General features: G+C 38.3%; 1 protein-coding gene across 8 annotated transcripts in view; it reads left to right on the forward strand.

Moving 5' to 3' along the window:
• Positions 1–16,192, forward strand: part of ASH1L (ASH1 like histone lysine methyltransferase) — a 187,463-nt gene that overhangs the window by 96,024 nt on the left and 75,247 nt on the right. For 7 of the 8 annotated variants that reach the window (XM_021089697.1, XM_021089694.1, XM_021089692.1 and 4 more), the window contains one exon: positions 12,429–12,608. The exons of the other annotated variant lie outside the window; for it this stretch is intronic. In XM_021089697.1, the coding sequence (XP_020945356.1) occupies positions 12,429–12,608 (180 nt within the window). The remainder of the gene's footprint in view (positions 1–12,428; positions 12,609–16,192) is intronic. 8 annotated transcript variants of the gene reach the window in all.

Here is a 16,192-nt window from a genome sequence, read left to right on the forward strand (position 1 = left end):
CAGAGTATTAGTATTTGTTGACATTTGATTTTCTTTATGTTTTCTTGCCATACAATAACAGAATAGTTAATTAGTCTTTTTCTCTATCATCTGCCTTGGTGAATCCTATAAACAGATTTTTTTTTTTTGTAGCTCTCAATGCATACATCTGTAAAAAATGTTTCTTTATAATAGAGAATATGTGGGATTTAAATTTTTTTCTTGAGAATACATGCTTTTAAATAAATCAGTGAAACTAGAAATTTACTGAATCAAGAGGTAAGTCTCCTTTCACATGTTCTCATTTCTTCTCAAATCCTGTTCTTTTCATGGGTAAGACTGTTCACAGTATATATTGTATATCATTTGATACTTTTCTTTTGCATTTACAAATACATGTATATGCAAAGCTGTTGTTTTATGTAACATAGCTACTGTACTTAAGTTTGTAACTTTTTCTCTTTATGTATGCCGGAGATCTTGTCATTAGTACATATAGAATTGCCTTATTCCATGCTAAGAATATATCGTAATTTAATTATTCTCCTTCAAAGAGTTATATATTACTTTTTTACACATAGTCTCAAATTGGTTGAAATTTACTTTTGGATAAGGTATGAGGTGGTACTGTGGATACTATGTATAAGGTAGTACTATGTTTATGGCCAGTTATTTAGCAAGGTTGCAGATTTGTAAGCATGACTATTTTTGTGTTGTGTGTTATCTTCTATGGTTTATATTCCCACTGGATTTTTGTGAAGTTTTATTTCATTTATTTATTTATTGTCTTTCAGGGCTGCACCTGCAGCATATGGAGGTTCCCAGGCTAGCAGTCAAATTGGAGCTACAGCTGCCATGCTACACCATAGCCACAGCAACTTGGAATCCGGGCCGTATGTACATCTGACACCACAGCTCACAGCAATGCTGGATCCCTAACCCATGAGCGAGGCCAGGGATTGAACCTGCATCCTCATGGATACTAGTTAGCTTCTTTTCCACTGAGCCATGACAGGAACTCCAAGTTTTAGTTTTTTAAGGAGATTTAAATTTTTTGGATTTATAAATGATAGTCTTACCATAATTAATTGATTCAATTATAATTTCCCTACATATTTGAAATAATAACTTTATAGTATACCAAATTCTTATTTATTTGGGGTTTTAGTGTCTTATTTTATATTTTTATATTCTCTTTCCACCAGTCTGTTTTGGTATAAATATTATTTCTGTTTTAATTACTGAGGCTTTAAAATATATACAAAGAGAATGACTTTTGACTTCATTCTAGTAAGAAAGTGACAATTTGTGTGACATCTTAACCATGTACTTTAGGAAGGTTCACCCTAAATTGTGTCTCAGAGAAAAGGCTTTACTCCAGATAAAGCTTTCTGTTCCAGCAAGTTCTAATAACATTAGTCAGCAATATTAAACACTTATTTTCCACAAAATTACCTTCTGAAATTTGAAGAGATTATAAAGAGAAAGATAGTGTTTCTACCTTCAAGAGATTGTGCAGATAAGGACATGACACAGAGTTCCCAAAAATGGCAACAGTTTTTTTCACCTTTCTCTAACCAGGACCTACTGTAGTATTTGTTATGTAGTAGGAGTGTGTTCATTTATATCTCAAGTATTTACTGCAAAAGCATTTATTTCATGTGCTGAGGGTAAATATTGTTGTAAGCAAATATAACAAATATTCCTTATCCTCAGTGGTTCTCTTTTTTTGTCTTTTTAGGGCCACACTTGCGGCATATGGAGGTTCCCAGTCTAGGGTTTGAATCAGAGCTGTAGCTAACAGCCTACACCACAGCCACAGCAATGTGGGATCAGAGCCATGTCTGCGACCTACACCACAGCTCATGGCAACACCGAATCCTTAGCCCACTGAGTAAGGCCAGGGATCAAGCCTGCATCCTCATGGATGCTAGTCAGATTCATTTCCCCTGAGCCATGACAGGAACTCCCTTCAGTGGTTCTTATATTATGACTACTGTTAAGAAGAATTATTTAGGGTTGTGAGAATATATCAGAGGTAGTTAACAGTTTCTCTGTGGAAGTAATGGCTAAGGTAAAATCTGAAGAATAGACTTATCTGTTATTTAAAGGTGTAAGGCTGGAGCAGACATTTTAGACTGGTAAGTATGAAAAGGCATGGAAGGTTCAGGAAAATGAAAGAAAGCTTTTGTTGCCAAAACACAGTGAATTTGATTAAGTGTAGTGTCAAATGAATCTACAGAGAAAAGATTGTGGGGGCCAGATCTTGCAGAGGGCCTTGTATGCCATGGAGTTTGGTCACTATTCGTCCATTAGTCATAAGCCAGAATGCAAAAGAATATTATAATGATTATTGGCTGGGTTCTGGACTCAGAAAAACCTGGGTTCAAATCCTAATTCTAAAAGGAAAAAAGATAAATTTTTAAAACTTGTATAAAAATCATAATTGAAATATTAAAAATATTTAAAACTGAGTAAATACTGTGCTACATATTGAAACTTGTGGGATATAGCTAAAGAGGTACCTAGAGGGGGATTTATAGCTCTTAATGTTACATTATTTTCAAGACTGCTGAAAATTTATAAAGAGTTACCAAATCAAACTTGAGTTCACTCACCCTTGCACAGTAGAGCCAGTCTAATGACCCTGAGTTTTATAGAAGGAAAGTGCAGCATTTAATGCAGGATGCCAAGCAAGGAGTTCAGAACAGTGCTCAAAAAGCTGTAATTCCCTGATGTCATTCAGGAAAGCTTTTTTGTTTTTTGCTTTTTAGGGACACACTCGAGGCATATGGAGGTTCCCAAGCTAGGGGTCTCATCGGAGCTACAGCTGCCATCCTACGCCGCAGCAACATGGGATCTGAGCTGAGCCTTTGACCTATACCACAGCTTACGGCAACGCCAGATCCCTAACCCACTGAGTGAGGCCAGGGATCAAACCCACAACCTCATGGTTACTGGTTGGATTTTTTTCTGCTGCACCACAATGGGAACTTCCCAAGAAAGCATTTTTATTTTGTTTCTCTCTCTCTCTCTTTTTTTTTTTTTTATTTTTATTTTTTCATTTATTTTGTTGGGAAAGCATTTTTAAAGGCAAGTTGAGGGACAGGCATTCCACGGTATGTGATCAGCTCATGATCATTTCTGTATTGGTTTATGGTGAGGTCACAGGGTAGTGTCACAGGAGTTAACTATCAATCTGTATTTCTGGGGCATTCATGATTAGTGAGTAGTTAGTTTCTTCCTTTTGGTGGTGGTTTTAGCATCTGTAAAACAACTCAGGAAATGTGCATCAGATACTTTTATCTAGGTACTTGAGAGAGAAACTAAAGCAGAGAGAATAGAGGAAGGATCTGACCCTGGAAGGCACCATAGGATGCTGCTCACTTACAAAGAATCCAATTAAGAAATTAGAAAAAGGGAGTTCCGGTTATGGCTTGGCAGGTTGAGAACCTCATAGTGTCCATGAGGATGCCATTTCAACCCCTGGCCTCACTTTGTTGGTTAAGGTTCTGGTGTTGCCACAAGTTGCATGTTAAGTCACAGATGCGGCTCAGATCTGGTGTGGTTGTGGCTGTGGCATAAGCTGGCAGCTGCAGCTCCAGTTTGACCCAATTTGACCCCTAGCCTAGGAACTTCCATATGCTGCAGGTGAGGCCCTAAAAAGGAAAAACAAAGAAAAATTTGAAAAAGGAAGAGTTCACTGGTGGCTCAGTGGGTTTGAGGATCCAGCATTGTCACTGCTGTGGTATGGGGGTCAGTCCCTGTCCCAGTAACCTCTTCATGCCACAGGTGCAGCCAAAAAAAAAAGATGAAAGAAAGAAACTAAAAAAATGAGAATAAGCCCCAAAATATAAAGGACAGAGATAAAACATGTACATAATAAGAAAATAAAAGCTAAGGTACAAAGAAAACTATATTGAAACTCAACTGTGTGTTCAGATACTGATTCCAAAACCAAGCAATCTCTTTGTGTTATACTTCAATAATCATTCTCCTCATCCATGACGTTTGTCAGCAAAATTAAACGTTGCTGACTATATTCTAGAATTTCATTGGCTAAGTTTCCTCCAAACCGCCTATATTAAAAAACAAAAAACAAAAATAAAACACATAGGCTACAAAATTACAATTTGAAAAAGACACATTTAACAGTATTATTTCCAGATACCTAACCATTTCTACATAAAAAATATGTGGACAATTCTCTGCAAGGCCCTGTAGATTTTTAATTTTAGTCTAAGCAAAGTCCAAATAATTTAATATCGTCTAAGCTAAGTCTAGTTAGAAAAGTAAATCTGTATGTGTATACACATACATACATACCTATGTCAGGTTTTTTTAGGGATAGTTTTTAAAGTTATTTACTGTTCAGAACTGTCCTCATTCCTTGTGTTCCTCCAACAGATGTTATGAGAGGACTGATCATTTCATAGGTCTTAACTGTGTTGTTTTATTTTTTGTATTTTAATGCCTTGACATCTGGGATCTTGATAATTACTTTGGAGGAACTGCCCCTCCTGGGTCCAGCAGTTCATGGAGATAGCAAACAACTTCCCTGGAACTCACCCTTCAAAAGCAAACCACCAACCCAGAGCCCAGCCATCTCCTTTCTTGGGCTTTCACACTTGGGGCCACTATTTTCCTGTCCTAATCATCCCTGGGCCAAATACCAGACAACCAGGGGCAGCCACTGTGACTCAAACCCCCTGAAATTATCCAAACTAGCCAATCCTAAGGCTGTCTGCTCCTTTCCACAGAAACTGTAATAAAGACTCTTGCCCATGTTTTCCCTGCTCCCTCTGCCTCCTTACCCTCGCTGGTGCTTCCCTATGTGACCCCCACACAGCATGTCATATCCCCTCCTCTTGGGATCATTAGTATAACAATGACAGCTGTCTCTAGCTGTGTAGGCCTTGCTATAGCTAAATAACAACATCTTTATTTCAAAACACCATTATCATGTGAGTCTACTTACTGTATACCCTGTGTACCTCCATCTCAGGTTAACAAGCGTGCTGTTATTTCTGCCATTCACCAGAATGCTTTATCCATCCATTGAAATTCTCGCTTATTGAATCCCATGCCTTTGGTGAGAATGACTCCAACACTGAGCAAATACTTCCTTAATAGTTTTAGGAATAAAGTGAAGAAATTACAAATGCAATTCTACCATATGGTTTTTCTAAGGGGGTTATGTGCACTTTTGCTTGTGGGTAAACATTTTTCTATTTGTTAAGAGCATTTTAGCTGGTATGGAAATAGCCTCTTAGTAATACCTAGTGCTGAAAATTCCTAGTACAAAATTCATTCACCAGTACTGATTGCTCTCCCCTCTGTATAATATTGAAGAAGAGGGATTATTATCACCAATTTATAATAGGAATCAGACACAGAGAAGCGAATGGACTTGCTGAAGGCTACTGGAAGTTGGGGGCAGGGTGGCCTTGAACAAGCAGTGTGGGCAAATTCAGATGCCTTCAAGGGTTAGGCAAGTTCCCTTTATGTGCAAAGAGGCTGAGTGCGATGAGGGAAGGTGACTGGCGCTGGGAAGAATGACAGGGGATGCCAGTTAAACCAGTGCAACTAGAACTCAAACACGTTAATAACTGGTACAAATGCAATGGTTTAAACTCTGACTATAAATAGGGGTGTTTTTTTGGTCACATTTGTTATCTACCATGGTTCCTTAAAAACTTTTGTAGTATTTTTGAATAGGCAATACATTCAAATGTTTCAAAATTAAAAACCTATAAAAACAAAAAACCAACAAAAAAGCTAAGGTACAGTGGAGAAAATCACTGCAGACCAAAGTTGGTACTACTAATGGTAACTAATAAAATATATAAGCTTCTGCTAAGGTTGATCAATAAAGAGAAAGGAGATAAAATTAGGAAATAAAAAAGAGATAAGCTATATATATTAAGAGGTTAAAAAGTGACTACTCGAAGAAATTTATGCCGAACAAAATGGAAAGCTCAGGTGAAATGTGTATATTGTATTCCTAGGGAAAATTCTACTTGGAAGAAATACTCTGAGTGTTTCTATTATGTGAATTGAACCTATATTTTAAAATCTTGCTAAAAAGAAAGCACCAGGACCAGGTTTAAAAAAGAATTCTGTCTTTAAAGAAAAAGATTGTTTCAGTCTTACTAAAACTCTTTAGAGAATATGAGGGGTGTAGAGGGGGAAATACACACAAAATGTATAAACAGAAGTAACCAGTTTAAAAAAATTGTATAAAGTTAACACCGATGTAGATATAAAACAGGTAAACACATAGAATATTGCTAGCATCACCTGTTCTTTCCCAATCATGCGCCACTTCCTTGCCAATAGCTGTATTCAATCTTCTGACTTGTACCTTTTTTCTACCACTTAAATATGTAACCCTAGACAATATGGTTTAGTTTATCCTTTCTGATCTTCATTAAAATGGAATTATACAGGACATATGCCTTTTTTCTTTTTCTTCTTCTTTTTTATTTTTTAATAGCCACATCTGCAGCATATGGAAGTTCACAGGCTAGGGGCAGAGTTGAAGCTGCAGCTTTGGTCTGCACCACAACCAGGGTAACACCAGATCCAAACTGTGTCTACAACCTGTGCTGCAGCTTGCAGCAGTGTAGGGTCCTAAACCCACTGAGTGAAGCCAGGGATCGAACCAACATCCTCACAGAGAAAACGTTGGGTCCTTTACCCACTGAGCCACAATGGGAACTCCACAGGACATGTGCTTTTGTGCCTCACCTTTTTTCCCAACATATAAATGTAAAACCATCTCTGTTGTTACATATTGCTATAGTTACTTTTTTGTTATCGTGTAGTAATCCATTGATTATATATAATACAGGTTTTCTATTGTACTGTTGGATTATTTTCCTTTGATGTTATTACCCAGAAATGCTGCTCGTGGAGTTTTGGTGGACTTGAGTGTTAAGTATCCAGCATTGTTTCTACTGTGGCCTGGGTCACTGCTATGGTTCTGGTTCGATCCCTGGCCCGGGAACTTCTGCATGCCACAGCTCCTGCCAAAAAAAAAAGAAAAACAAAAATGCTGTTCTTGGAATAACCATAGTGGCACAGTGGTTAACCAATCCGACTAGGAACCATGAGGTTGCAGGTTCGATCCCTCGCCTTGCTCAGTGGGTTAAGGATCCGGCGTTCCCGTGAACTGTGGTGTAGGTTGCATACGCGGCTCGGATCCCGAGTTGCTGTGGCTGTGGTGTAGGCCGGCAGCTACAGCTCCAATTGGACCCCTAGCCTGGGAATCTCCATGTGCTGCGGGAGGAGCCCTAGAAAAGGCAAAAAGACCACAAAAAAAAAAAATGCTCTTTACATTCCTCTAATGTTCAGTGGGGGATATGGACACTAATACTTCTAGAAATGGAATCACTAAATAAAACAATGGATTTGCTCTAGGACTTAATCGTTTTTTCCTTTTTTGGCTGCATCCACAGCATTTGGAAGTTCCCAGGCCAGGAACTGAATCCAAGCCTTCAGCTGTAAACTGCTCCACAGTTACAGCAATTCTGGATCCTTAACCCACTGCACCAGGCCAGGGATCGAACCTGTACTGCCACAGAGACATTGCCAGACCCTTAACCCACTGTACCACAGTAGGAATTCCTCTAAGACTTAATTTTAAGCTCTGGTATATTAAGATAATATGAAACTGAGTACAGGACTGAGTAAGAGGAACAAATCCATACATGCAAGCTTGCTATATGACAGAAATGACACCATATATTAATAGAGAAAGAAGACACTATACAATAAATTATGCCCCAAAAGTTGAGAGTACATAGGAATGGAAATGAAATCAGAATCTGTCTTAATCCAGATACAAAAATCGTTTCCTCTTTGGTTAAATAAATATGTAAGTGTAAAGAGCAAAACTTCAAATTTTTTTTCTGGCCACATGTGCAGAAGTTCCTTGGCCAGGGATCAAACCCACACCACAGCAGTGATCCAGGTCACAGCAATGATAAACCAGATCCTTAACCACTAGGCCGCCAAGGAATTCCCAAACTTCAGACTTTTAAAGGCTAATACAGAAAGAGAAAAGCTTTATGATCGTGTTTGTCAAAGGATTTCATAAAGTATCAAAAATGGTGAGAATACAGGCAAAGCTTGATATACTAGATTATATTAAAACTAAAAATTTTTTTTAACTAAGAGTTTCTGTTCATCATGATCATGATAAACGTATGAAGACTTGCTACAAATGGGAGAGGAAATTTATAACAATTAATTATTCATTTTTGTCTTTAAAAAGTATTACAAATTATCCCTATGTAATCTAGCAATTCCCTTTTTTAGTTAGCTTAGAAAACCTCTTGTGCAACAGTCACCAGAAAACATTTTTTGAAACGATTATAGCAAGGTTGGTTATAATAGAAACTGGAAATATATCAGGTAAACAGGAAAAGGAATAAGTATATTACTGTTTTTCACACAATGTAATATGGTATGATAATGAAAATTAAGGATTTACCACTGATAGGTAATGATAATGAATGAGTCTTAGAAACAAGGTTAACAAAGAAATTTAAGTCCCTCAAAATGATACACTAGTTGATGCTATTTTTATGAAGAAAAAGTCTGCCAAAAAGTAAGCAATGTATCATTTTGTAATAAGACAAATATACTATAAAACCATATTTTAAAATGCCTTACCTTTTCTTTCTCTTTTCTTTCCTGAAAAATTCAGTCTTAAAACCATTAGCTAGGTATCCATATGGGATGCAGAAACCATGATGACCCTGGGCTGGGTGTTGGAGCCTTAATGGGGCAAGGGGGAGAGAATATCAACCCAACCTAAAGTGTCAGAGCCCAAGTGGGATGAGAAGGATGCTCTCGTAATGAGAGTTGCCAATGTGGGATATCAGGGACTAGCAAGGTTAGGTGTTCATCTCAGACCTCCTAAATAGTAATTTTAAAAATTATATGTGTGTGTATTTGCATTTCTGCTGCATTTCTTATATAAGCCCCCAAGGTGATTCTGATGTATATGGCCTATAGACAGCACTTGGAAAAACATGGCATTTGAAAAATTTTTATATGTGGGGTATACATGTATATGTACATATACATATAAGCAAGAGCACAGAAAACTTTTTTTTTCTTCTTCTTTTTAGGAGCGCACACGCGGCATATGGAAGTTCCCAGGCTAGGGGTCGAATCAGCAGCTCCTGGCCACAGACACAGCCATAGCAACATAGGATCTGAGCCGCATCTGCCACCTACACCACAGGTCACAGAAACGCCAGATATTTAACCCACTGAGCGAGGCCAGGGATCAAACCTGCACCCTCATGGATACTAGTCGGGATCGTTACTGCTGAACCACAACAGGAACTTCAGAAAACATTTTCAATTGTAGGAGTAAGAAACATAGATAAGCTACTGAAGTAGAAATGAATTTGGCTGATTAGGAGAATGGGAAAAATATAGTTTATTAATCAGTCCATCCCATGAGCAAGTAAAATTTATCCCAGTTATACAAAACATGTGCAACATTTGAAAAATCAATGAATGTAACCCATCACATTAACAGGTTAAAGAAGAAATAGTACATGGTCATATCAGTAAATGTGGAAAAAGTTTTGACAAAAATCTAACACATGTTCATGATGTAAAGAAACTTAGGGAGTTCCTGTTGTGGCGCAGCACAAATGAATCTGACTAGGAACCATGAGGTTGCAGATTCAATCCCTGGCCTCACTCAGTGGGTTAAGGATCCAGTGTTGCCATGAGTTGTGGTGTAGGTCACAGATGAGGCTTGGATCTTGCATTGCTGTGGCTGTGGCATAGGCCGGCAGCTGTTGCTCCGGATTAGACCCCTAGCCTGGGGACCTCCATATGCCATGGGTGCGGCCCTAAAAAGCAAAAAGAAAAAGAAAAAAAGCTAGCAGTCTAAGAATGAGAAGAAACTACCTTAACCTAAGAAATGCCAGGTATGAAAAACCCACAGCTAACAACTTCAGTCGTGAAAGAATTTTTCTTCTAATATCAGCAACTAGGAAAGTATTTGCACTTTTTGCCATCAGTTTAACATACTGAAATTGCTAACCAGAGCAGTAAGCAAGAAAAAAGTAAAAGGCATCCATATTGTAAAAGAAAAAGTAAATTATCTGTGTTCACAGATGCTTTGATCTTAATATGTAGGAAATCCTAAAAATTCTACACAAAAAACTATTGAGGCTGTAAACAAATTCAACAAAATTGAGAATACTAAACCAACATGGAAAAATCAGTTGGATTTCTGTACACTAACAACTTTCCAAAAAGGAAATTAAGAAAAGAATTCCATTTACAGTAGCATCAAAAAGAATGAAATACTTAAGAATAAACTTCGGAAGGCCAAAGGCTTGTGAATGGAAAACTGCAAAACTGTAAAATGAAATCAAAGAGGATATAAATAAATGGAAAGACACCCTGTGTTTATGGATTGGAAGACTTAATGTTAAGACATCAGTACTACCAAAGTGATCTACATATTCAGTGCAATTCCTATCAGAGTCCCAATGATGTTTTGTGTTGAAATAGGAAAGTCCATCCTAAAATTCACAAGGAATCTCAAGGGATCCCCAAATAGCTGAAACAATCTTGAAAGAAAAGAACAAAATTGGAGGAGACACACTTCTAGATTTTTTTTAATTGCCACTTTGCACTGGCTAGGACCTTTAACCCTGACGTTGACTTTAAGTGATGAACGCAGACATTTGTCTTGTCCTTGATATTAGGAAAACTGTTTCCAGTCTTTCGGTATTATAAGGCAAAAAGACAATCTAGGAAATTCCCTGATGTGTCATTGCTTAGGGCCAAAAGTGCCTGGCCAACCTGTTTGCTTATGTTAATTTTATATATAATTTCCAGGGTTTTTAGTTGTATTTAATGGGAGGATAGATAGAAGTGTCTATTCCATCTTTGCCTAGAACTGTATTCGCATTAGTTTTTTTTTTTTTTTTTTTTTTTTTTTTTTGTCTTTTTGTCTTTTTTTTTAAGGCCGCACCTGTGGCTTATGGAGGTTCCCAGGTTAGGGGTCAAATCAGCTGTTGCTGCCGGCCTGTGCCAGAGCCACAGCAACGCAGGATCCGAGCTGCGTCTGTGACCTACACCACAGCTCACAGCAATGCCAGATCCTTAACCCACTGAGTGAGGCCAGGGATAAAACCTGCAACCTCATGGTTCCTAGTCGGATCCATTTCCACTACTCCACGACAGGAACTCCTTACCTTAACTTTCAAAAATGTTTTTGATTGAGCATTCTCTTTTAACAGACGCCTCCCCTCGTTCTCCTTTTAATAGATGTCTTTTCATTGCCTGTTAGCTCGTGTTATTTCAGATGTGAAATCTGCATTCATTATTATTTTTGTTCTCCTCTATAGATTGTGTATTTTTTTTCTGACTCCATTTATTTTCTTCATCATTTTCAGCAAGTTTATTCTGATGTTCCATACTTTTTAAATTTAGGTTTGTATTGCTTATGTTTTGTTCAGCTTCTTGAAACCTTGGGTTTATACTTTTTATCAAATTTGGAAAAATATTGATCATTGCTTTTTAATTTTTAATTTTGATTTTTTAAATATTGTAAATATCACATTATTGTATGTCTGTTTTTTGTTCCTTTCTGTGTTTGATTTTATTTGGTAGACAATTAATTATGGATCAGCTTGGATTCTTTTAAAGATAGTTTTTAAGTTTTATTAGGGCTAGCTTTTATTCCAGAGATAGTTGAGCCCTACAGGAATGGGTTATATTACCCTCTGGGGTCTATATTGAATGCCCCAGGTGTTGGGCAATGTCTTCACTCTCTCTAGTGGAATCTGAATGTCTATCTTCATGTGTGAGTGAGCTCTAGAAATTGTTTGAGTTATGCTATTCTGGTGGTTCTTTGTCCTGCCTTATGGAATTTTGCCCTGCATAATACACAAACTTAGTATTTAGCAATATGCTAAAGGAGACGCATTCACAGATTTCAAGAGTTATTTTCCTCCATAGCTTTCTTCACTCCGTTTTGCACTGCCTTTCAGTCCCTTTACTTCAACTTCTCCATTCTCTGATGTCTGTTTTTAACTCATCAGATTGGCCATTCTCTACTTTGATTTTACTCCTTCCACCTCAGTCCTTCTTATAAGGGCAAAGTGGTTTTAGGAATCATCTCTTTTTTCCCCTCCAATTTTCTCAGGAACCAGAGTGCTTCAGTCACTATTGTCAGATGTCTGGTAATTGTTTCGTAAACATTCTCCAGGTTTATAGTAGTTTGCTCTGTTTTTACTAGTTTCTATCAGGAGGACAAGTCTAGTATCTGTTACTCCAGCATGACCAGATGAGGAAGTCCCCATATCTCTTTTTTTATTGCTGTGATGTTTTTTTTTAAATAGGTAATCATTTGTAGGGAAAAAAATTTCATCATAAAATTATCTTTAAACTTCTCTTTCTAGCTTTACTGAAGCAGCAGTTGAGATTCCCAGTCCTCCTGAAACCCCAGCCAAACTTCCCGAACCTGAAAGTACCTTGCAGCCTGTGCTTTCTCTCATCCCAAGAGAAAAGAAGGCCCCACGTCCCCCAAAGAAGAAGTATCAGAAAGCAGGGCTGTATTCTGATGTTTACAAAACTACAGAGTAAGTAGTGGTACCTATCAGCTGACATCCTTTAAAAATACCTGTTATTCTTCCAAGTTTTAAATAATACTTTGACTATCAAAAGAAAAAAAGCATAATACAAATGTAATATACAGGAATACATATCTCATCACAAATACTTCAACGATTGCTGTACTCATGATGTGTTGTTTGGGCTAATTATTTTCCATGATCTTTATCTTCTCTCTGCCTTTCTAGGGTACATTTCTATAGTTTGGATTCTAAGGGTGGTTTTTTTTTTTGGTCTTTCCCAGGGCTGCACTTGCAGCACATGGAGGTTCCCAGGCTAGGGGTCTAATTGGAGCTGTAGCCATCGGCCTATGTCAGAGCCACAGCAACACGGAATCCGAGCCACATCTTCAGCCTGCACAACAGCTCATGGCAACGCTGGATCGTTAACCCACTGAGCAAGGCCAGGGACCGAACCCGAAACCTCATGGTTCCTAGTCGGATTCGTTAACCACTGCGCCACGACAGGAACTCCTGAGGATGCCTTTTTTAATTAAAAATAAGAAATCGAACAGAATTCCTGGTGGCTAAGCAGGTTAAGGACTCAGCGATGTTGCTTCTGTGGCAGGGATTTGATCCCTAGCCCAGGAACTTACACATGTCGTAGGTACAGCCAAAATTTAAAACAGAAAGAGGGAGATCCCATCATGGTTCAGCAGAAACGAATCTGACTAGCATCCATGATCCAGCGTTGCCATGAGCTGTGGTGTAGGTCGAAAATGTAGCTCAGATCTGACATGGCTGTGGCTGTGGCATAGGCCAGCAGCTGCAACTCCAATTTGACCCCTAGCCTGGGAACCTCCATATGCCTCAGGTGTGGCCCTAGAAAGACCAAAAAAAAAAGGAAAGAAAAGGGGTACTAAGCGTGTATCTAAAGTGATCTTGATTTTCTACGTTCGTTCCTCATTTGTTAAATGCTTTCTGTATTCCAAGAGCTTTGCCAGATGAGTAAAATACTCCTTACTTTTAAGAATTTCATACGCCCTTGGGAAAGTACAGCTTGATCAGTACTCTGAGAGTTTTCAAAGCCCCAAAGGGGTATCACCTAACTGTATTATTGAGTAATAAGTAGTTCACAGAATATAGGTGAGTTAGGTTTTGAAGGCTCGGTAGTAGTTTGCAAGATGGAGAAGGGCATTCCAGTTAGAATAGCATGTACCAAGGCACATACTAGTATGCAAAGGTTTTTCGTATATTAAAGCAATTTATGGGAGTTCCTGTCGTGGCTCAGCAAAAATGAACCATGAGGTTGTGGGTTGATCCCTGGCCTTGCTCGGTGGGTTAAGGATCCAGTTTGCCTGTGAGCTGTGGTGTACGTCGCATATGCAGCTCAGATCTGGCGTTGCTGTGACTGTGGTGTAGGCTGGCGGCTACAGTTCCAATTAGATTCCTAGCCTGGGGACCTCCATATGCCACGGGTGTGGCCCTAAAAAGACAAAAAGACCAAAAAAAAAAAAAAAAGTATATATGTGTGTGTATGTATGTATGTGTGTATGTATGTATGCATGTATATATATATATAAAATATATGCAATTTAGAAGTTCAGTTTTTCTGAAATACATTGGTGTGGTGGAAATAAGCATTGTGTGATAGGGACCATGAACTCATAGACTTCATGACTCTAAGATATTTATCCCACTAAGCTACAGGAAATTAAAAATGCTGTTTTTAGAAAAGGAAGTAAAAATATAAGTTTGTGTTTTAAGATGATAACTCTGGCAACAGAGGGGAAAATGAATTGAATGAGTTACTAATGGCAGAAATTCCCAGTATCCATCAGAAGGTCATGAGGGGAGTTCCTTGTGGCACAGCAGATGAAGGATCTGGCATTGTCACAGCAGCCAAAAAAAAAGATCATGAGGGTCTGAATTTAGGCAAAAAAGGAGTCAAATTAGAAGGGAAAAGTTTACGTATTAGAGGTATATCTGACTTGGTGTGATTAAAGTGATTAATATGTAAACCTCAACACTATTTTGCATTGAAAAGATCTTTCATTGATTTGCTACTGAGGTAGGTATCACATAAACTCTTTGCCCTCCATTTTTGCTTCTTGGGTCATGAAAATGTTTTATTAGTTAAGCTTAGTTTCAGCTGTCAGTGATAGAAAATCCTCTGAAATAACCAAGAGTTTTTAACAATGAACATTTATTTTCTTTTAATTCAAAAGAAGTTGTGAAATATAGTTCAAGGTTAATATGGTATCTTTACAGTGTCTTCAGGGACCTAGACTCTTGGTTCTTGCATTTCAGCACTAAGCTTTCGTTCCTATGGTTACCTTTTGTTCCAAAGTAACTGCTAGAATCCAGCCATAAGATCTTTATTACAGAGAGTGTAAAAGAGGAAAGGGAGGGAGTTCCTGTCGGGGTGCAGCGGAAAAAATGAATCTGACTAGGAACAATGAGGTTGCGAGTTCGATCCCTGGCCTCACTCAGTGGGTTAAGGATCTGGTGTTGCCATGAGCTATGGTGTAGGTCACAGATGCGGCTTGGATCCTGCCTTTCTATGGCTATGGTGTAGGCCAGCAGCTGTAACTCTGATTCGACCTCTAGCCTGGAAACTTCCATATGCTACAGGTGCGGTCCTAAAAAAGAAAAAAATAAAATAAGGAGGAATTCTCATTGTGGTGCAGCATTAACCAACCCAGCTAGTATCCAAAAGGACTCAAGTTTAATCCCTGGCTTCAGTGGGTTAAGGATCCGGCATTGCCTTGAGCTGCGTATGTTGCAGACATGGCTCGGATTCTCCATTGCTGTGGCTGTGGCATAGGCTGAGAGCTGTAGCTTCAATTTGACCTCCATATGCTGCCTGTCCATGTATTTTGGGAACATCTAATACAGTTATGATTTTAAAGCAGTGTTTTTTTCTGAAGAGAGAATGTAGAAATATATTAAGTTTTCTACTAAGAAATAAAGTTCAACTTTTACTTCTATTTTTTTATTTTTTTGTTTTTTGTTTTTTAGGGCCGCACCCATGGCATGTGGAGGTTCCCAGCTAGGGGTCCAATCAGAACTACAGCTGCCAGCCTACACCACAGCCACAGCAACTCAGGATGCGAGCCACATCTGCAACCTACACTGCAGCTCACAGCAACGCCTGATCCTAAACCCACTGAGTGAGGCCAGGAATTGAACCCTCAACCTCATGGTTCCTAGTCGGATTTGTTTCTGCTGCGCCATGTCAGGAATTCCTAATTCTATTTTTACTATTGAGATTTAAGGATTGAATTCTTAAAAATGGGAGATTAGTAATAGTGTCATACTGTGCCTCAAAAGATCAGTATCAACTACATCAGTGCTTTGAAACATCTCAAGACAGAGAAAAGTCTTTCACTCTGAAGTGGATCTTGTTTATGTTAGAACTAGCTCTTCATCTTACAGAAATAAATTGGAAGAAAATGATTTGGGAATCTTTTTTTAAAAACATTGATTAACACATGTATGCATTTTTATAAGTTGTGGAACCACTGTATTTTTGTGTGCTATTTTTTATTGGTAGCAATTGAGGGAGGGATTGGTTTGGTTTTTTAAGTAATAAACAATTATTTAGAGCAGCT

This window comes from Sus scrofa, chromosome 4 (assembly GCF_000003025.6).
Source record: "Sus scrofa isolate TJ Tabasco breed Duroc chromosome 4, Sscrofa11.1, whole genome shotgun sequence".
Lineage (NCBI taxonomy): Eukaryota > Metazoa > Chordata > Mammalia > Artiodactyla > Suidae > Sus > Sus scrofa.